Genomic DNA, 19597 nt, shown 5'->3' on the forward strand with positions numbered 1-19597 from the left:
AAAATATGAAAGCAATATCTCAATGGACTTTGAAAATATTTGGGGTGGTACGCAAACTTTAACATTTATTCTAAGTCGAAAAGGGGCCATAATTCAGTCAAAATGCTTGACAGAGTTGCTTCCTCTTTTTTACAGACTGGGGTCATGATGGTAAACAAGTATGCAAAATATGAAAGCAATATCTTAATGCACTTTGAAAATATTTGGGGTGGTACGCAAACTTTAACATTTATTCTAAGTCGAAAAGGGGCCATAATTCAGTCAAAATGCTTGACAGATTTGCATCCTTTTTTTACAGACTGGGGTCATGATGATAAACAAGTATGTAAAATATGAAAGCAATATCTTCATGCACTTTGAAAATATTTGGGGTGGTACGCAAACTTTAACATTTGTGTGACGCTCACGCTCACGCCGGGGCGAGTAGGATAGCTCCCCTATTCTTCGAATAGTCGAGCTAAAAACCTATCAAAGTATCTTTCAAGTTCAGAACTGACTAGTACTGAAATAAATAAATTTCTTTTTAATTCACTGCACAAGATATTATATTTGAAAATTTCTATTAATTGACTATTTGAGAAAAGTACCTTGGACCTTTCATCAACGAAATTTACCAAAATTCTCTAATATAAAGCAAAGAAAACCTGTAATTTGTTCAGGATAATATTAAACAGCAATGTTCAAATCAAATAAAAGTACATGAATTTGTATACTGGGTATAAATAACTCAAACAGATTTTCTGAAAATCTATTAATAGAACAGTATTACCTTATTCTAAAATTAGTTAACCACTGGACCAATGAAAAATCAATACTACCTTGTAATGAGGATGTGGAAAATTGCTGGAATCCCAAAATGTGTACAGTAACTAATAAACTGAATCAAAAAAGATAGGGCAACTGCCAAGTCTAAAAATAAATTCCATTGACTAAGATTAGTAACAAAGTACTGGCTTGTTGAATATACCTTTTAATTGTTAAATATATTGTTTTTAAAAGAAATTTTTATTTTGATGGCAATTTCAATAGATTTAAGAGATAAAATTTAGTTTGAAAAGAGATAGATAGAAGATACATCCAAAGAACTACAAAATACATTATAGCTATTTGATACAACATGCAGATTCCTTCACCAATTATAGTTTAATTCTGTTAAAATCCCTTTTACCAAGTTAATGTGACTTGTGAATTTTCTTTCTATCTTTTACAATAGCACATCATCTTGGCTGATAGTGATTCTTTTTTTTTTTAATTTATACTTTATTGAAATCACTCAAAAATCCTAACTGATTACTGAAATACTAAACAGTTGTAAAGTTTCAACATCCAATTTTGAAAAATTTTGATTGATTTAAATACACATTAATTTTACATTCACTCTAAACCTGTATGATATAATGAACACAATTCTCTCAGATCACTAGCTGTTTACTGGAGGAATCACCGTGTAAAAGTCAAATCAAAACAAGTCGAAAGATTTCCTGCGGCCAGAAGTTATACCGGCCAGAAATTGTTGATAGTAACTTATGGGCGAATAAAGTACTTGTTTTGTTTTTATCATACCATTACGCTTTAATGTAAGAAATATTACTCCATTCTACATGATTTACAAGTAGATATATGAACTATGTATTTCTTAATTCTGAAAGTTATTGTTTTGAGCAAAAATAACTATATTTCCCTTTCATGTATAACATAACTTTAAGCACAACTGGTCGCATTCCTTGATTATTGAAATACTTTACTAAAGCTTTCACAAATGTGATTCGTGCCTTCACCTGGACTTGCTTGACAACACAGGACCATAATCTAGAAAATTGAAGAGTAATTAACATAAAAACCCTTATGCACAACAAGGTATCAATATTGATCATTGCTGAAAGTTTGAATAAATTATATGAAATAATGAATGAGGAATTCAAGTCACAAACATTTCTCTATATATCATATAGAGTGCTAGCTATATTGCAAAAATGGCGTTCCATAAATGCGATAAGCCAATCGCATATCGGTAAAAAGTCACGTGAAATCACCCAGTCCCCATATGCTATACTACTTGTTGCATTCCAATATACCTGCGGCCTTCAGGCCGCAGGTAATAAGTGTAGACCAGTCTGTAAATACTGTCTCTTCTGTCAATGGTAAACCTGCTTCCAAACTTTTCCATACACTAAAAGTTTTCATTTTACTAGTATAACCTTTCTATGTATGTTGTTTCGTCAGAATCACCGGATTTTTTCTGCATCCTAAACTCAAGTGTTGTCGACCTCTGTAATTGACTTTGTACTTCTGTTCTGTCACCCACTAACATTCATAAAATTTCTTCACTTGACAAATTAATCACCACATATGTATAAATATCAACATATGTGTGAAGTCTGGAGTACATCTGACATTGTACTTATAATATAAAATTCTGGTTTACGTATTTTTTAAGAGTATCCTGCACAAAGCTCAGCAAAAATTTCTCTCAGAATTGATAATTTATAAATTAATGTTACTTCAAATACTTGTCAATCTGACTGCACATCATTTAACGACCACACATTTACAGTTGACACCTCATCACGAACTCTCACTGGGGCTGCATTATTGTACTCGCCCTTACTTCGAACTTTACCAGTTATAAGAAGGAGAAATGTGCTCTTTATTATTTCCTTAGTATCTGTTCTACCAAGACATTTCTCAAACTGTACTCTACTCATATCTGGTTCTGAAAATAGACATAATCATATCTGGTTCTGAAAATTGACAATCAATACAATTCGCATTGTTACAGAATACTAACTTGATTACTTATAATTAAATATTTTAAAATTATGTATACTAGGTCTTTATTAATTCATTCATAAATCATCATGATAAAACATATTTAAGCACGATGGTCCATTACTCCAGAAAAGATAAAAGAACCTTAAGGCCTCAACAGATATTAAGTTCTAGTTGTACAACACTAATTTAATTATCTCAAAGATGTACTATTTTAAAATAGGTACTGAAACGAATGTCTGAATGTAACCATTCTTAATAAAAAATAATATCCAATGAATTTGATTATGCATGACACAAATGAGCCACGCCATGAGAAAACCAACATAGTGGATTTGCGACCAGCATGGATCAAGACCAGCCTGTGCATCCACGCAGTCTGATCAGGATCAATGATGTTTGCTTTCAAAGTCTATTGCAATTAGAGAAACCATTTCATAGCGAACAGCATGGACAAGACTGCGCAGATGCTGGTCGGAAAGGCAATATGTTGGTTTTCTCATGACGCGGCTCAAATCTTACAAAATAGAACATGTCCTAATCTGTAGGTCAAGAAAGATTTACGAAATCAAGGAATAGCATCGTACACACGATAACATTTGGCTGTACATCTTAAATTTAATTCGTGTTGTACAACAAAAACCTACCGTCTGTTGAGGGCTTTAGAATGAACTAAAATAATTAACCAACAATTACAGTACAGTATGATCTACTATCAAATGACAATACAATATATTTTACATGACTCACCAGACTTTTGGAATCTGTAAACCATAAATGAACAGGAACAATGCCACACCACTCATGACAACTTCCGCATTCATTCTGGTGCTGTGCTATTTTGTGTTGATGTCGTATGTATTTCCATGTTGTTTTTTTTTCCAGTATTTATTTTGGAAATTTTATGGAAAATGTAGACAAGCTTTAATTTACTGTCGCGGAGTGGCTGCTTTTAAATTTCTGACTTTTGTAAGCTGCCTTGTCAAGTGGTCCAATTCAATAAGTCCTTCCTTCCTGCCATTCTGGAAACTGGATAAAGTCCTCATGGATCACTAGTGTAGGAATTCCGAATGCCAGACAAAATGTCCTTTTTTACGAACCATATTTAGATCTATAGAAATACTTCACAGTCTGTTCCGGTACTCTCGACAGCTAACAGTTACTGCCTAAAACTGATGGCAAACGTAAAACAAATGACAGACGTTGTGAGACGAAGAATTCGTCAACTTTTTAGCTAAAAAACTGCATCAAGACGACACTTCCGCATTGCGCCAAAACAAAAGACCGCTTTACGAAACCGGTGAATGTCGTTAAAAATCCCGCGATAAGCTTAGATTTAAAGCCTCAACAAATAGTTTCCTTCTACCTTTTCCATTAAGACGCCGGTTATTGAAGATTCTCTTGGATAGCAAGCAAAAAATAAGTAAAATTCAACACACTTAAATTTTTCGACTTTACGTAAAATGAGACCATTCGCGCATGCGCACAAAATGTATCGAACTACCTTAAGCGATCTATTATATATGCGTTCCATTAAGCGATCCATTATGCGATCTATTATGCGTTCCATTGAGTGATCTTTTTTTTTTTTTGGTTAGGTTTAACGTCGCACCGACAAAATTATAGGTCATATGGCGACTTTCCAGCTTTTGATGATGACCGTTCCAAGGCGGTGCCCCACTGTGTCCTGTATTTGATTGTTTTGTCCTTTTGTTTATTTTGTGTATGTGTGGGCCTTTGGGGAGACTAGCGTTTTTGGAACGTGGCATTCCCTATTTGATATTCTTCCATGATTTATTTTCACCTGGCGGGAATAATTTTCATTAACAATGTCGTATGACTTTGGATCATGGTTGGCCCGCCCGCCAAGTTCAGTAAGGGGAGCGTTGGTCTAGGAATCATGGGGATGTTAGTTCGATCCCCGGGCGGGGCATATGTTCCCCGTATGATTTGATAAAAGACAGTGTCTGAAATCATTCGTCCTCCGCCTCTGATTCATGTGGGGAAGTTGACAGTTACTTGCGGAGAACAGGTTTGTACTGGTACAGAATCCAGGAATACCGGTTAGGTTAACTGCCCGCCGTTACATGACTGAAATACGGTTGAAAAACGGCGTAAAACCACGAGGACGAATGATTTCGGACACTGTCGTTTATCAAATCGTTACGGAGAACATATGCCCCGCCCGGGGATCGAACTCGCGATCCGTAGACCGACGCTCTACCTACTGAGCTAAGCGGGCAGATGAAACATGGTGGGGGTAAGAGTGAGGTTAGGGACTCTTTAAACCGGTCTACGCTCTCCAGTTGTGGTTTGCCACTGACCGTTTAAATGCGGTGGCCCACTGTACTCCTTTGTATTCCTCGAGTGCGTGAGTGTATACACGTATATATGGTATATCATAAAACATTACTGCCATGCTGTTTGCCTCTGTGTTTTACCTTTGTCTTTTGACAGTTCCTGTGATATGCATGTTCCATAACCTCAGATCCCCTTTCTAAATTCCAGTTTGTTTAGTTCTGCTCATTGTTTTCTCGTTGAGGGCATACCCATTATTTTAACTGGGGACCATACGCCGCTTTTCATGGCGTGTAGCATTGAAGGGTTCCATGTGCACCGCCGTATGAACACATCTGCGGATGTCTCATCGCCGTATGAACACATCTGCGGATGTCTCTAAATTGTTTTTGTACTTTTAAGCATGTGTAAATGTTGAGTACTGCTCAACCCGGGGCTAGAGGGCGTGAACGGTAGCATGCATTTTAACTACCGTCCATGATCAGGCTCAATCAAACCGAGCCTGCAACATTTTCGTTTTTGTTGTGTTGAGCGACCTGTGGAGGTTCCACTTTTTCTATTTTAGACCTATTAAAACAAGAGGGCCATGAAGGCCCTGTATCGTTCACCTGACCTATTGAATTAGAGATGATGACAATTAACATTCTGACCAAGTTTCATCAAGATATGGTCATAAATGTGGCCTCTAAAGTGTTAAATAGCTATTCCTTTGATTTGACTCTGTTACCTAGTTTTTGACCCCCACATGACCCAGATTTGAACATGACCTAAATATCACCAAGATTAACATTCTGACTAAGTTTCATGAAGATACAGTCATAAATGTGGCCTCTAGAATGTTAACAAGCTTTTCCTTTGATTTGACCTAGTGACCTAGTTTTTGACCCAACCTGACCCAGATTTGAACTTGACCTATAGATAATCAAGCTTAACGTTCTGACCAAGTTTCATTAAGATGTGGTCATAAATGTGGCCGCTACATTGTAAACTAGCTTTTCCTTCTTAAAATGTAGTAAACTTGTTCCGTCTACGTATTTAGTATGAATGTTCATGGAAGCGAATTTTCAAAGATCTCCCAGTACGGCCAACATACTGAACAATTTGGTACGTTTCAGTACATATCATGATATGGGAAGTATTCAATCAATGTCAGAATTCAGTTTTATATCAAAAGTTCTTCCATTAACATTTGAAGTGTTAGTAGACCTGTGCGATAAATGATTTCTTCCATTAACATTTGAAGTGTTGAAGTGTTCCCATGGGAAGAAATTGTGCACCCCTTGTCGCAGATTTGTTTTTATATTGTTATGAAAGAGACTTTATTTTGAGCCTTTCTCCAGATACGCAGGCAGATATTATAACTGCATTTAATAATACATCACGCTATCTGGATGATATTCTTAATATGGATAACAAACAAGGAAGAATATCCAACATGGAAAGCCACGTTCAAAAAACGCAGCTTCCCCAAAGACACACACGAACAACTCTCGCACATCACACACAAAAATGAACACAAAAGGACAAAACAAACAAATACAGGAACACAGTGGTGCACCGCCTTGGAACGGTCAGTGGCAAAACCACCAATGGGGAGTTTAAACCGGTTTATGGTTTAATCCGTTTTTTGGTCAGTTGGTGGGTACTATTTATCCTAGGGAACTTCAGTTAATTAAAACTAACAATTCGGATACTTATGCTTCATTTTTAGATTTACATCTCTCTATTTATGACAATATTATACATACCAAAATTTATGACAAGAGGGATGATTATAATTTTAGTATTGTAAATTTTCCCCTTTTGGATGTACCTCAGGCTACATCTTATGGGGTATATTTTTCTCAATTAATTCGGTTTGCCAGAGCGTGTAGTCATGTCCAGCATTTCAATGAACGTAATCAATATATTACAAGTAAACTTCTTCAGCAAGGCTACCGTTATTACAAATTGCGTAAATATTTTGCTAAATTTTATTATTGTAATTCTGATTTAGTTTTAAAATTCAATAGTAATTTAAAAACACTTCTGCGAGAAGGTATTTCTTAACCCGTTTTTTATGGGGGTGTGGCTTACAAACTTAGTAAGATCTTGGGTCATGGTAATTTTCCAGATGTATTTGGTAAATTATAAAACGTGTTATTAAGTGTTTTGAGACATACCGCATGTTTAGTGTTCAACTACGCTTCCCTCTTTGATTATGTCTGACGGAAGAGGGGGAGAACTCTATGATAAGCAGTTTTTAAGTCCCACCAGGACTGAACTGTTTTGATACCTGTCTTCTGACCTGTTTCGTCGGGCCCTTAAGGGTGTTTCTCTTGTTGCTGTGTCTTCTTAAAAGGCATCGTGTACATACGTTTTTGGTTCTAAAGGTTTGCTTTTTATATATTTATACACGAGCATTTTTGTGTTTTACATGCCATGCTTCTTGTTTCTATTACGTGTGTTAGAGATTCACCTGGAGTGGATTACTTTTATTTACACTGTCCCGTGTCTTTGAAACATGGTGGGGGTAAGAGTGAGGTTGGGTGCGCACCATAAACCGGTTTAAGCTCCCCAGTGTTGTTTTTGCCACTGACCGATCCAAGGCGGTGCCCCACTGTGTTCATTTGTTTGTTCGTTTTGTCTTCTTGTGTTGGCTTTGTGTGTATGTGTGTGTTTGTGGTGTGCACGTCTGCGTGCTGTGGTTTTCTTTTTGGGGAGGCTGCGATTTTGGTACGTGGCATTCCCTGTTTGATATTTGTCTTTGTTTTTAGTAGACTTGTGCGATAAATGATTGCAACAATCGCACCTCTTGTAATTGCACTTGTTAAAAGAACGGTACCCTCTGCATCTCTGTGTAAAAAAAAAATGTATGTTTAATTTGATATTTCTTTAAAAGTGAGTGGCAGATTATTACGAAAGATAGCTGTAGAATGAATTAGTACGAGGAATACAAAATGACTCCGCAGAATGAAGCTTCAACAGAAAAAGGCTAATAAAAGGTGTATGTCTTTAAAAAAAAAAGTGTGTGTGGTCGGGTTTAACGTCTTTTTTAACAATTTTTCAGTCATACAGACGACGGTGTCTACTTGTAGCAGTGAGCACAGTGCCCAACTTTATAGTGCTGCCTCACTGGAATATCACGCTGTAGACACGTGACATGATACCCGACCCAGACACATTATACTGACAACGGACTGACCAGTCCTAGCACTATCCTCTTAATGCTGAGCGCCAAGCGAGGAAGCTACTAGAACCATTTTTTACGTCTTTGGTATGACGCGGCCGGGGATTGAACCCGCACTCGAAGCGGAAGCTCTACCACTAGGCTAAAAAGTATTAAGTCATTAGGCAGATGTATAGAAGATGCAGTGTAACCGAAGAGGTGGAAGAGTTAATTTCGGAACCCTATTGTATGTACTTTTATCATATGATCTAATTAAAATCTGGAAAGTAGATCCCTCGGAAGCACCGAGAACAAGGCAAACAGTGAAAATTGCAGACTCGGTTTGATTGAGTCTGTTCATGAGCAGTAATGTAAAATGCAACACTGCCCACGCCCTCTAGCACCGGCTTAAGCAGTATTCAATCTTCAAATCTAAATGAGTTGAAATCAATGATCCCGAAGGACCAGAAAATATAACAACACTGAGAAGAAGTCGGGGCGACTTTTTACGGCCGCCACACAGCACTTAACACCCGCTGTTGTGAAGTAAATAAAATCTGGAAAGTAGATCCCTCGGAAGCACCGAGAACAAGGCAAACAGTGAAAATTGCAGACTCGGTTTGATTGAGTCTGTTCATGAGCAGTAATGTAAAATGCAATACCATTCTGTGAAAAGTGGCGTTCGGATAGAGAAAAGCCAAAAGTTCAAAATTAAGAGAAAATGTCAAACAAAAATTAAACACAAACAGTACAAAAGCGCTGGCGGTCCCTAAAGGTACCGTGGGACGAGATAACTAAAATGGCCACGAATGCCAGTGAACACAGAACCTTCTACAAGGTATAGACAACTCCTCATCTTTGACAGAGGCCGTGCGTTTAGAATGCACAACAATCCCTGAAGGACGAAAATATAACAATATTGATTGAATGTACGGGGAGACTTTACGGCCGACACACGGCACAAACAACACAATTGTGAGCATAAAAACAAGAAAGAATATCCAACATAGAAAGCAACATTTCTAACAAGATGGCCCAAGGTCGCTCGTCTGAGAAACACATAACAGTAAGCATGTTTGACCTAGTTATTTCAAGTAAATATATTCTGGCCAATTTTCACAAGGGTTTGACCTTAAATAAGGTCTCTTGAGTTTAAACAAACATTTTCTTTGAGATGACCGAGTGACCTAGTTTTTGACCAAAGATGACCCATATTCAAACATGGCCTAGATTTCAATTAGGCAATCATTCTGACCAAAATTCATAAAGATCAATTGCAAAATACAGCCACTATCACAAGCAAAAGGTTTTTCATTGATTTGTCCCAGTGACCTACTTTTAAAACCCAGATGACCCATATTAGAACTCGACCTAGATGTCATCATGGTAATCATTATGACCAAATTTTATGAAGATAAATTGGAAAATACAGCTTCTATCACATACACAAGATGTCTTCTTTGATTTGACCTAGTGACCTACTTCTTGACCCCAGATAACCGATATTCAAACTGAGCTTAGATTTTATCAAGGCAATTAGACTGACCAAATTTCATAAAGATCAATTGAAAAATACAGCCTCTATTGCATACATATTTTTTTTCTTCGATTTGACCTAGTGACCTTGTTTTTGACCCCTGGTAACCCATATTCGTACTCTTCCTAGATTTCATCTAGGCAATCATTCTGACTAAATTTCATGAAGATCAATTAAAAATACAGCCTTTATAGCAAAAATACACAAGTGTTTTTATTTTGATTAAACCTAGTGACCTAGTTTTTGACCGAAGATGACCCATTTTCAAACTCGGCCTAGAATTTTTCAAGGCAATCATTCTGACCAAATTTCATGAAGTTCAATTGAAAAATGCAGCTTCTATTGCATACACAAGCTAAATGTTGACAGACGACGGACATCAAGCGATCACAAAAAACCCCAAAGGCCAACACGAACAGAACTCGCACACCACACACACAAAATAAACGTACAAGGACAAAACAAACAAATACAGGAACACAGTGGGGCACCGCCTTGGAACGGTCAGTGGCAAAATCACCACTGGGGGTTTAAACAGGTTTATGGTTCACTAACCTCGTTCATACCAACACTACTATAAGCAGTGCCCACTGATGGCATGTTATGTAGAACAAGATTGCTTACACGAGTGATATTTATGTAAATGGAAGTATCTGATATGTCATAAATATTAAACAAATGGACTGGGAATATAAATTCTATTGTGTGGTTAATAACAAAGGGAGGTAATCTGACATAAATCAATCCAGATGTTATTAACTTGGTCATCTAAGTACACTGATGACACTGATGAAATTTTAAATCTATCTTATCAGAAGTTACTGAGAAATATCCATTCAAATTTAAGTAAAGGAAGGTTATTTGTCCAAAAAAATGCACTCCGGATGTCTTGGTACACTTGATCACATAAATGAAATTTTGAACTAATCATGCAAACCGACCAAATTATGTAGATTTTAACTAATGACGAAGGCAATTAATTTGAAATAAATAAATCCAGAGTTATCTAGACCACCTGATTGATAATAGCTAAGGGTAGATTTCTCGGAAAACGTATAGCCCTTTTCGGAAACTGCATTTATCCGCCCTTAGGTACTCTTCAAAGGAGATAAGAATAGACGCGCAAAACGCACACCTGCACTTCCGGGTAGTATATTGCTGAATACAGAACGTTCTAAATTATTATCGATAAATCGACAAAAGCAGACATGCCTTCACACCAACGATACTGTTGTATATGTAAAAACTACGGCGGAAAGGTAGTTGATGGAAAGAAAGTGTCAATGCATCGATTTCCAGCTGATTTGCGTGTAAGAAAGGTGTGGATTCAACGTTGCAAGAACACTCGACCTAATTTTGTGTTTGTAAATAGTGATCAAACCAGGATGTGTGCTGTGCACTTTATCGGACGTTGTGGGCCAACAAAAGGAAATCCTCTTCCTTGTTTCTTCCCAAAGGCAGAAGGTGGTGAAAAAGTGTACAAGCTCTCGGTAATAATTTTAAAAAGTTGAATTTGTTTTCACAGTTTTGTGATTTTTTATGTGTTAAAACTTCAACTGTCTTGTATATTTATCTGAGTGGAATAAAAAATATATCTATGCTTGCCTCATCCAGACCTGTGGTCGGGACCTCTGTGTGGTTAAGGTCACGGACTTAAAATCACCTGCCCCTCATCGATGTAAATTCAAGCTTCACTCATGTGGAAGCCATCCAGTTGGCTTACAGAAGGTCGGTGGTTCTACCCAGGTCAAATAATAATGCACGGAGGGGCACCTGGGATCTTCCTCCACCACTAAAGCTGGAAAGTTGCCATATGATCTAAATTGTGTCGGTGCAACAAAACAAAAATGATTTAGACCAGAGTAATTTTTATCGGGTTGGTTAATACTGTAGTACTAAACACTTAAAAATGTACAGATTCCTATAAATAGTAAATCGAAAATTATTCGTACCTTTCGAAAAGGTAATTCAAAAATATTTCAATATTAACCTTATGTTACTTAAATAACCGTGTCAGGCTAAATATCTTGATAATTATATTGTGTGAGTGAAGATTTACTCTACTGAACAGTGATTTTTATTTTGTCGTTTTCTTTTTTTAGACAATGGAGAGTGTTGCAGACATAGACTTAGTGACAAGCACTGAAGAAAATAACGACACTTCCGAGATGGAGCTGACAACTGACAACCGGTCACCAGACATGAGCTTTGAGAATGACGCTGATGGAATACCAGTTGAAGGCAACGAATCAATACTTGATATATCACTAAGGGTAAGTCTTGTTTGTTGCATTTATCTCTTACATAATACTAAAGACTGTAAGCGTAATGTTTCTTGTTAGACGTGGGTAGTTGACGAAAGTCCCCACCTGGAATGGATGGAACAACTTATTTCCAGCCGAGCCCACGGCAGGTGTTATATTTATCTCCCCAGCATCCAGTCTGGACAGATACTGTTGGAAATAATACCAATTTAAATATATCACCCAGCACTGAACACTAGTCCGAATATCAATCGCGACTTGGAATCGAACCTGGACCGCCGGCATTGTAGTCCAAACTGCTAACCACTGCGCCACTGTTGAGTAAGGAACCGGACGTTCTAATGCTCTCAAACGGTCCGCATAGCAACCATTACTTAGTGCAGAACAGATATAGTTTGATCTTATTTTTGATTAACCATGTTAACTGGAAATCAAATCGAGCCATATTTTTTTTGAAAAAAGCTTTAATTGTTCTTTTTAAAGAAAGTGCACATGAAAGTAATTGCAGCCGAATTTTATTGTCTTATAAAATTAATTTAACATTAAAAGACTTCGTCTGTAAGGTATTATTAAAATATTTCAGCTCCATGACTATGGACAGTTCAGACCAGTGCCTTCCATAATTCGCCATCAGTGCCAACAGGCACAGCCACATACTGTTTCTGTCTCCACGCAGACAGATGAAACTAGAATTCCAAAGACGACATCAACACAGACTCCATTAGTGGAAACTGCTTCTAATGGATGTCAGGCGACAAGACCAGCATTCACTTTTGAAGATGTTACAGACGACAACAGTAAAGTCCTGTTCTTCACTGGAATACCAAACGCGGGAACTTTTAAGTGTTTGTTTGATGAACTTGAAAGTGGTATGAAAGTAAACAACTTAGGCCGACCAAAGTCTTTGAGACTTATTGATGAATTTTTCTTGGTTTTAATGAGACTCAGACTTGGACTTCTGCTTGAGGATTTGGCTTTTAGGTTTCATATATCTGTAGGAACTTGCAGTACGATTTTTAATCGTTGGGTGAATTACCTTGACACAAGCTTGAGTTTTCTCGTGAAGTGGCCAACACGCAAGAACATAAATGACACTATGCCTCAAAGATTCAGTCGTAAATATCCAAAGTGCCGAGTAATAATAGACTGCACGGAGATTCGAACAGAAACCCCATGTTCCTTGCAGCTTAAGTCGCTTCTATACAGTGATTATAAATCACACATGACCTGGAAGTCATTAATCGGAATAAGTCCATCGGGTATTGTGACTTTTGTGTCGGATTTATATCCCGGTAGCATTAGTGATAAACAAATAACTAAAAAGTGCGGCATTGTTGACTTGTGTGAAGAAGGTGATGCAATAATGGTAGACAAGGGTTTTCTTATTTCAGATTTAACCACACCTAGAGGTGTAGAACTTATAATTCCCCCCTTTAAAAAAAAGAAAAAGCAGTTTTTACCACATGAAGTGGAAGCAACAAAAACAATCGCAAACCTTCGTATCCATGTTGAAAGAGAAATGGAAAGGATAAAAAACTTTCGAATTGTTCAAGGCACAATGCCAATAACTATGTCGTCGCAGGCAACTAAAATCTGGAAAATTTGCGTAAGTCTGACAAATTTTTTGCCACCCTTAGTGCCAAATAGGTGAAAGCAAAGAAATGTGCACATTTCAGGACTGCAAATATGACATGTTTATGTAGTAATACTAGACAAATTATTTACTTTTATGAAGTGGTACTAGAAATATTATGCATTGATCTTGCAGTTAACATGGTTAAAGTGGTTATCTTTTTATTTATGTTAATAAATTTATTCAAAATTTATGTTGTTTTCTTGCTCTTACAATGTTGGTGCTCTGTATATGGTAGATTGGAAAGAAATGTGTAAGCCTATGTACAGTGTAACATTAGGCCTTAAAAAATTGTTTGTTTCCAGTAACATGCAAAAAAATTAACAAGTAGTACTTTTTTAAAATTACTTTTGTGCTGTTAACCCTTACCCTGTTGAATTTCTGTAACAAACCTGCCCATCTTTCAATCTGGACATTTATTTATTTGGGTTTTAGCACCATTAACTGTTAAAAGGGGTGCAGACCAAAAAAGAAACTGACCGAATGGCGAACAGTGCAGATCATGATCAGACTGCACAGATTTGCAGACTGTTCATGATGACCAGCACTGGTCGCAGACAGAATCAATCATGTCCATCATGGTAAATGTTAAATGAATACAAGTAGCAGGGTTATACCTTTTGAGCATAAGTTAGTTGATTGCCGACGTCACTGATCATGTTTAAATAATAAAACTTTTTTTGTTAAAAACTTTAAAAAATTCACCAAGGGACTTAAAACATTTAGGGTCAAGTCACCGGAAGCAAACAATTTTAAGTAAGACCTTACTGTACATAGCAATAATGTCTTTGGAAAATGAAAGAAAACGCAAGTGGTCTTTTGTGGAAAATATTGACCATTGAAAACAGGTTTTAAAGTAGTGGCCTTTATTCTGAGGTTTGACTGTACTAGCAACTGATGATAATCTGTAAATTCTGATCATATCTGAAAATGTTCTACCTCAGATGTTCCTTTTATCAAGTGACAATATAATTTTGGGGATAAAATTTTATCTACAGTACATTACTGATCTGTTATCTTTAACATGTGCATGTCATTTGGCCTGTTAACCCTTGGGGGTACAGAAATTATCATTGTCACTAGCAATTTGCAGATTTTTGACAATTTCCATTTAAACATTTCTGTTTATTCTTAATTAGTTACACACTTGCTCTTTATGAATATTAATGACTTCCATATCAGATCAAAGAAGAGGGTCTAAGGTTTCTAAATCAGCATGTTGCATTTTATATATTTCATCAACAACTACTGTGTATGAAAAATCCTATGTGGTTGCCAACTGTGCATTGTGTAAATGTGTTCAAGATTGTTCCATACAGCAAGAAAGAATGATAAAGTATTCAAGTCAAGGTCACTTAAAAAATAGTAATTTTTAAAAGTAGTTTTGGTAAAGGTTACCGTAAAAGAACAACTTTTAGGCCGTACTTTACAGTAAATGCACCTGACATAGCTGACTTTAGCTCCCAAAATTTTAGACCTTCTATTTAGGATGATTTTAAAACCAAACAGCTGTTACCTACACCTATAAGGCCATAATTAAAAATTGCTTGTTTGCGGTAACAGAACCCAATGTTTTTTTGTGTGGGTTGGTTGGTAGGGAATCTTTTCACTGGTAGGTCGTGTTACTGAAATCAATTTTTTTACTCCGTGGCAATCCTTTGCCCATTATTTCTTATATATTGGTGATACCGAAGAAAGTCAAATGTTCATATTTAAGGAATTGTAAAACCATGTAGGCTCTTTTGTGTATTTACTTCAGGCTGAATCAAATAAAATGTTAGATTCTCATTGTCTTAAAAATATTTGTATGGTATCAAAATTTATTGTGTTATTACATTGGGCACTAGTTTTGGACAAATTCTTATTTTCCAAATTGACTTTTTGGCTAACATTTAAAAAGCTTAAACATACTGTGTCCTTTGTGAATGTGGAGAATCTAACATTTAATTCAATCATGCCTAAAATTTTTACATAAAATAAAACATAAGAAAAAGCAAATTTTTATGATTTATACACAGTCAATAACAAACAAAATTATTAGTAAAAGGCTGAATATATATATAAATAATTATCAAAAAATATATATGTTTGAACATAATATTCAGTCAAACCAGTACCAGTAATTAACCCTTACTCTGTTAAATTTCTGTAATGAACTTGTCCATCTTTCAATTTGGACAGTATTATTAAATGTTAAAAGGGGTGCTTACTAAAAAAATACTGACTGAATGGCAAACAGTGTAGATCTTGATCAGACTGCACAGGTCGCAAAGGCAGAATCACTTGCCGCCAGCAGGTTAAGGGTTAAATTACAAATGTATTAAATTATTCCGCTAAAAAATGTTTTGCCTGGCTCAGGGGTGGGGGTGGAATGATTTCTGACAACAAACCAATTACTTTAAAGTGAATAAATGTAATTTTAGACTTGGTATCTCTTTTCAATTTATAATTACAGATCTAAGGGAATCAACTGTATGAGATATCATATTTCAACATTTATAATTTCAAGAGGTAACACTGAAAACTGGAAGATTTTCTATTGATCATTGATAAGTCCTGATCCTAATATAGTTTTTAACTTGTTCATGCACAATTCATTAGGCAAGTTTCTGACTTAAGCCTAATAAAGTTTCAATCCACGTTGTACCCTTCTTGAGAACAGTTCAGGTAAAACAGCATGCTGGTAAAAGTCCTTGAGTTTAACTAACATGCCCAACCAACATTCCTCATTGAATTCTATTCTTTCAACCGACATGCCACCTAATGTCCAGATCACAAAATCGCACCATTTCATGCCGGTCAGTGCCATCTGGCCCTGAACCTGGTAATAATACTTGTGACCGGTCTTTAAATGACACAAACCAGTTACTGGGTTCGACACACAACAGAAATCTGGATCTTTTGCACAGTCTGTTGGGTGCAGATTTCTCCATCTGTCCGATGCTGGACACTTAATTTCCAGAACACCAGTTTCCATCTGGCCCTGTGAAATGTAGGTGACGATTCCGTCAGGACTTGCACCAAGGTATGGAGTGTCTCCTTTCACGTACAGTCCACACTCTGACACTTTAAAGTCTTGGTATGTTTTTTTCATCGTCATCTCGTATTTTCTTCTAGCCGCTGGCTCATGCTTTATCCCCCATGTCACATATTTGTTTGTAATGTTAGAATACATTATTCTTTTTATTGGTCCTTCACGAGGTGTCTCGGATTTCAGTGACATCACCTCACCAAAGTTTGATGCGGTGACTCTCATTTTTCTTTCATCTTCCCACAAAATGTTTTTTCCTTGACCTCGTGTTAACCTTTCAACTGTCTTACAGTCTACATCACTCATTTTTAATTCATTAAATTTTGTGGTGATTGTCTTCTGTACATCAGCACATGTTAGGTCGACACTATCCTTAAAGTTAAAAGTTATATCAAGAAACTGGGGAACCTCCTCCACTGCTTTGCTCTCAACAAAGTTAAGAAGCCAGCCTGCAGCCGGATTACACTTTTCAAGACTTAACCGAAACCTGTCCTCATCTACAGAATTTATGAATAGTTCTTTTCGTGATTTCTTTTCTACCGCCTCCAATTTAGAATCAAATGTATATTTCCTAAATGTTAATTCACTAGATTTTTTTTGGAGTAAGTTTTCTTTTCCGTGGATTGTTAAACTGACCCCATACACATTTTTTTGAAGTCGACGCCAGAGTTCCATCCTTCTTCTTTGCTGTTAGGTCAGCAAGGGCGTACATCAGAGCTCCAATGTGATTACATGCTTCCCCACTCCTGAAAGTTAAGAAAAATTGATTGGTTTAAGAATTTTTGTACAAGAAATCTGAACTAAGAAAATAAAATTCTAACAGTGCTCCCAGTACACCATATACGTGTGTAATGTACATTAAAAGAATTAGGAAAAAGTACGCGAAAAAGTAAAGTTTCTGCAACAAATCATATATATCACCATCCTTAATGTGTGCGTACATGTGTAACATAACTTTTTTATTGTGAATATATGATTTAAATTGGGCCAACACAAGTTTCAACTCAGAAGACGGCTATCAACATCAAGGTAAATCAAGGCAAGGTAAATAAAATACTATGTTAACCTCAAGTTATATGTCAACCGGTTGAGAGAATCCTTGAAAATAAATCGCAACTATCAACTAAAACCAAATTCATTTTTAAAGCTTTAAGATTATTTTTCGACGATGTATTATATTTTAATATGGTGTATAAGTGAATGAAATGAGACAATGCACTCACCCCGCTGTACAATCACATTCTGCAGAATGGACCTGACCAGTAACTTTTGACAGGCAAAGCCAAACATTGTGATCTGGATTGTCTTTTACATTGGCACTTGGCAAGGATGGCAGAACTTTACATTTGACAAAGCAGTGTTCACATTTCTCGTTAATGTCATGGTACAATATGCTATGTACATGTCTATCTGCGTAGTACACTTTGGATCTCAGCTGTTTCTTTGTTTTCATTTTTAATACAAAATAATTGTAAATATCTCCATCACTGAAGTTAGGAAATTCCATTAGATCATTACTCCACGTTTTTAATGTCTCTGGATTCGGTAATTTCTCACCGAGCGGTGTTACAAGTTTCTCAGTTTTTCTTTTTTCAAAAATTTACTTCCGCGTTCCTTTGTTCCTGCTGGAGATCGTTTAAGCCTAACTTCTGTACACCTTTAGCTCTTAAAACAAGTTCATTCTTCTTCCCCGACACATACTGATTGTGAAACCGTAAATAATCTTTCAATTGTGACACATTTAACTTGTCAATTTCGATGTCTGACAGATAAGGTTCGTTTTCTTTGTTTACATTCGCCATTTTATCGGAAAAAAATACTACCCAGTGCCCGAAGCAATCCGATTTCAGGAGAGTTGAAAGGGGAGATAACCTACTTTCCGAAAAGGGCTATACTTGAAGTTTTAAACCAATCCTATACACATGATTAGGACTAAACAGTGTAAAATGTAGCGATTTTTTGTATGTCAGGGGCACATAACTTTTGTCCTATTTAACTAATTAAGCTCTTGGAACTCTTCCAAGGATCTTTCCATTCTGTGTATTACTTAAATTTGTGGGGGGTGGGGGGGCGATAATTCATAAAATATTGTGTCATATGATGTGAGTGATGATATGGAACAACTATTTTAAGTCTGAATCAAATCCTGTCTGTAATAACAGAGATGTAGTTGCTTGAGTGTGAATAAGAGACATTCCTGTATCAAGGGTGATTTACTCTAGTCCCAATTGTATTTCACTCGTAATAAAACTCCTCTGAGATGTTGTGCTCATACACATTCTATGTAAATAAAATCTGAAAAGTAGATCCCTCGGAAGCACCGAAAACAAGGCAAACAGTGAAAATTGCAGACTCGGTTTGGGTTAAAGTTACTATCGTAATTCTGATTTAGTTTTAAAATTCAATAGTAATTTAAAGACACTTCTGCGAGAAGGTATTTCTAAACCCGTTTTTTATGGGGATGTGGTTTACAAACTTCGTAAGATCTTGGGTCATGGTAATTTTCCAAATGTATTTGGTAAAATTATAAAACGTTTTATTAAAAGAGGTTACGACCCAACTGTTTTGAGACATACCGCATGTTTAGTGTTCAACCCGTTTACAGTTGGACAGTACGCTTCCCTCTTTGATTGCGTCTGACGGAAGAGGGGGAGGACTCTATGAGAAGCAGTTTTTAAATCCTACCAGGACTGAACTGTTTTGATACTTGTCTTCTGGCCTGTTTCGTCGGGCCCTTAAGGGTGTTTCTCTTGTTGCTCTGTCTTCTGAAAAGGCATCGAGTACATACGTTTTTGGTTCTTAAGGTTTGCTTTTTATATATTTATACATGAGCATTTTTGTGTTTTACATGCCATGCCTTTTTGTTTCCATTACGTGTGTAAGAGATTCACCTGGAGGGGATTACTTTTATTTACAA

The 19597-nt window shown here is 36.5% G+C and overlaps 2 protein-coding genes and 1 long non-coding RNA gene across 3 annotated transcripts; 1 reads left to right on the forward strand and 2 right to left on the reverse strand.

The window, feature by feature from the left end:
* Positions 1-954: 954 nt before the first annotated feature.
* On the reverse strand, positions 955-4213 carry LOC128547938 (uncharacterized). Its single transcript, XR_008366782.1, has 2 exons — positions 3520-4213; positions 955-2713 (listed from the first exon to the last, which is right to left on the reverse strand). It is a non-coding gene; the product is annotated as an uncharacterized LOC128547938 (long non-coding RNA).
* A 6590-nt stretch (positions 4214-10803) lies between these two features.
* Positions 10804-13842, forward strand: LOC123561725 (uncharacterized). Its single transcript, XM_045354290.2, has 3 exons — positions 10804-11242; positions 11855-12025; positions 12600-13842. Exons 1-3 carry the CDS (start codon positions 10961-10963, stop codon positions 13665-13667), a joined length of 1521 nt encoding a protein of 506 aa, XP_045210225.1. The 5' UTR covers positions 10804-10960; the 3' UTR covers positions 13668-13842.
* A 1801-nt stretch (positions 13843-15643) lies between these two features.
* On the reverse strand, positions 15644-18514 carry LOC123561724 (uncharacterized). Its single transcript, XM_045354288.2, has 2 exons — positions 17904-18514; positions 15644-17426 (listed from the first exon to the last, which is right to left on the reverse strand). The coding sequence occupies exon 2, from the start codon at positions 17353-17355 to the stop codon at positions 16270-16272; it is 1086 nt and encodes a 361-aa protein (XP_045210223.2). The 5' UTR covers positions 17356-17426; positions 17904-18514; the 3' UTR covers positions 15644-16269.
* Positions 18515-19597: the final 1083 nt, after the last annotated feature.

The sequence above is a fragment of the Mercenaria mercenaria genome, chromosome 13 (assembly GCF_021730395.1).
Source record: "Mercenaria mercenaria strain notata chromosome 13, MADL_Memer_1, whole genome shotgun sequence".
Lineage (NCBI taxonomy): Eukaryota > Metazoa > Mollusca > Bivalvia > Venerida > Veneridae > Mercenaria > Mercenaria mercenaria.

Bases quoted from the DNA above. Each gene is read 5' to 3' on its own strand.
- LOC123561725 (XM_045354290.2), top strand. From the start codon at position 10,961: ATGCCTTCACACCAACGATACTGTTGTATATGTAAAAACTACGGCGGA. The intron at 11,243-11,854 runs GTAATAATTTTA...TTCTTTTTTTAG, and splicing joins AAAAAGTGTACAAGCTCTCG to ACAATGGAGAGTGTTGCAGA. The intron at 12,026-12,599 runs GTAAGTCTTGTT...AAAATATTTCAG, and splicing joins TACTTGATATATCACTAAGG to CTCCATGACTATGGACAGTT.
- LOC123561724 (XM_045354288.2), bottom strand. From the start codon at position 17,355: ATGGAACTCTGGCGTCGACTTCAAAAAAATGTGTATGGGGTCAGTTTA.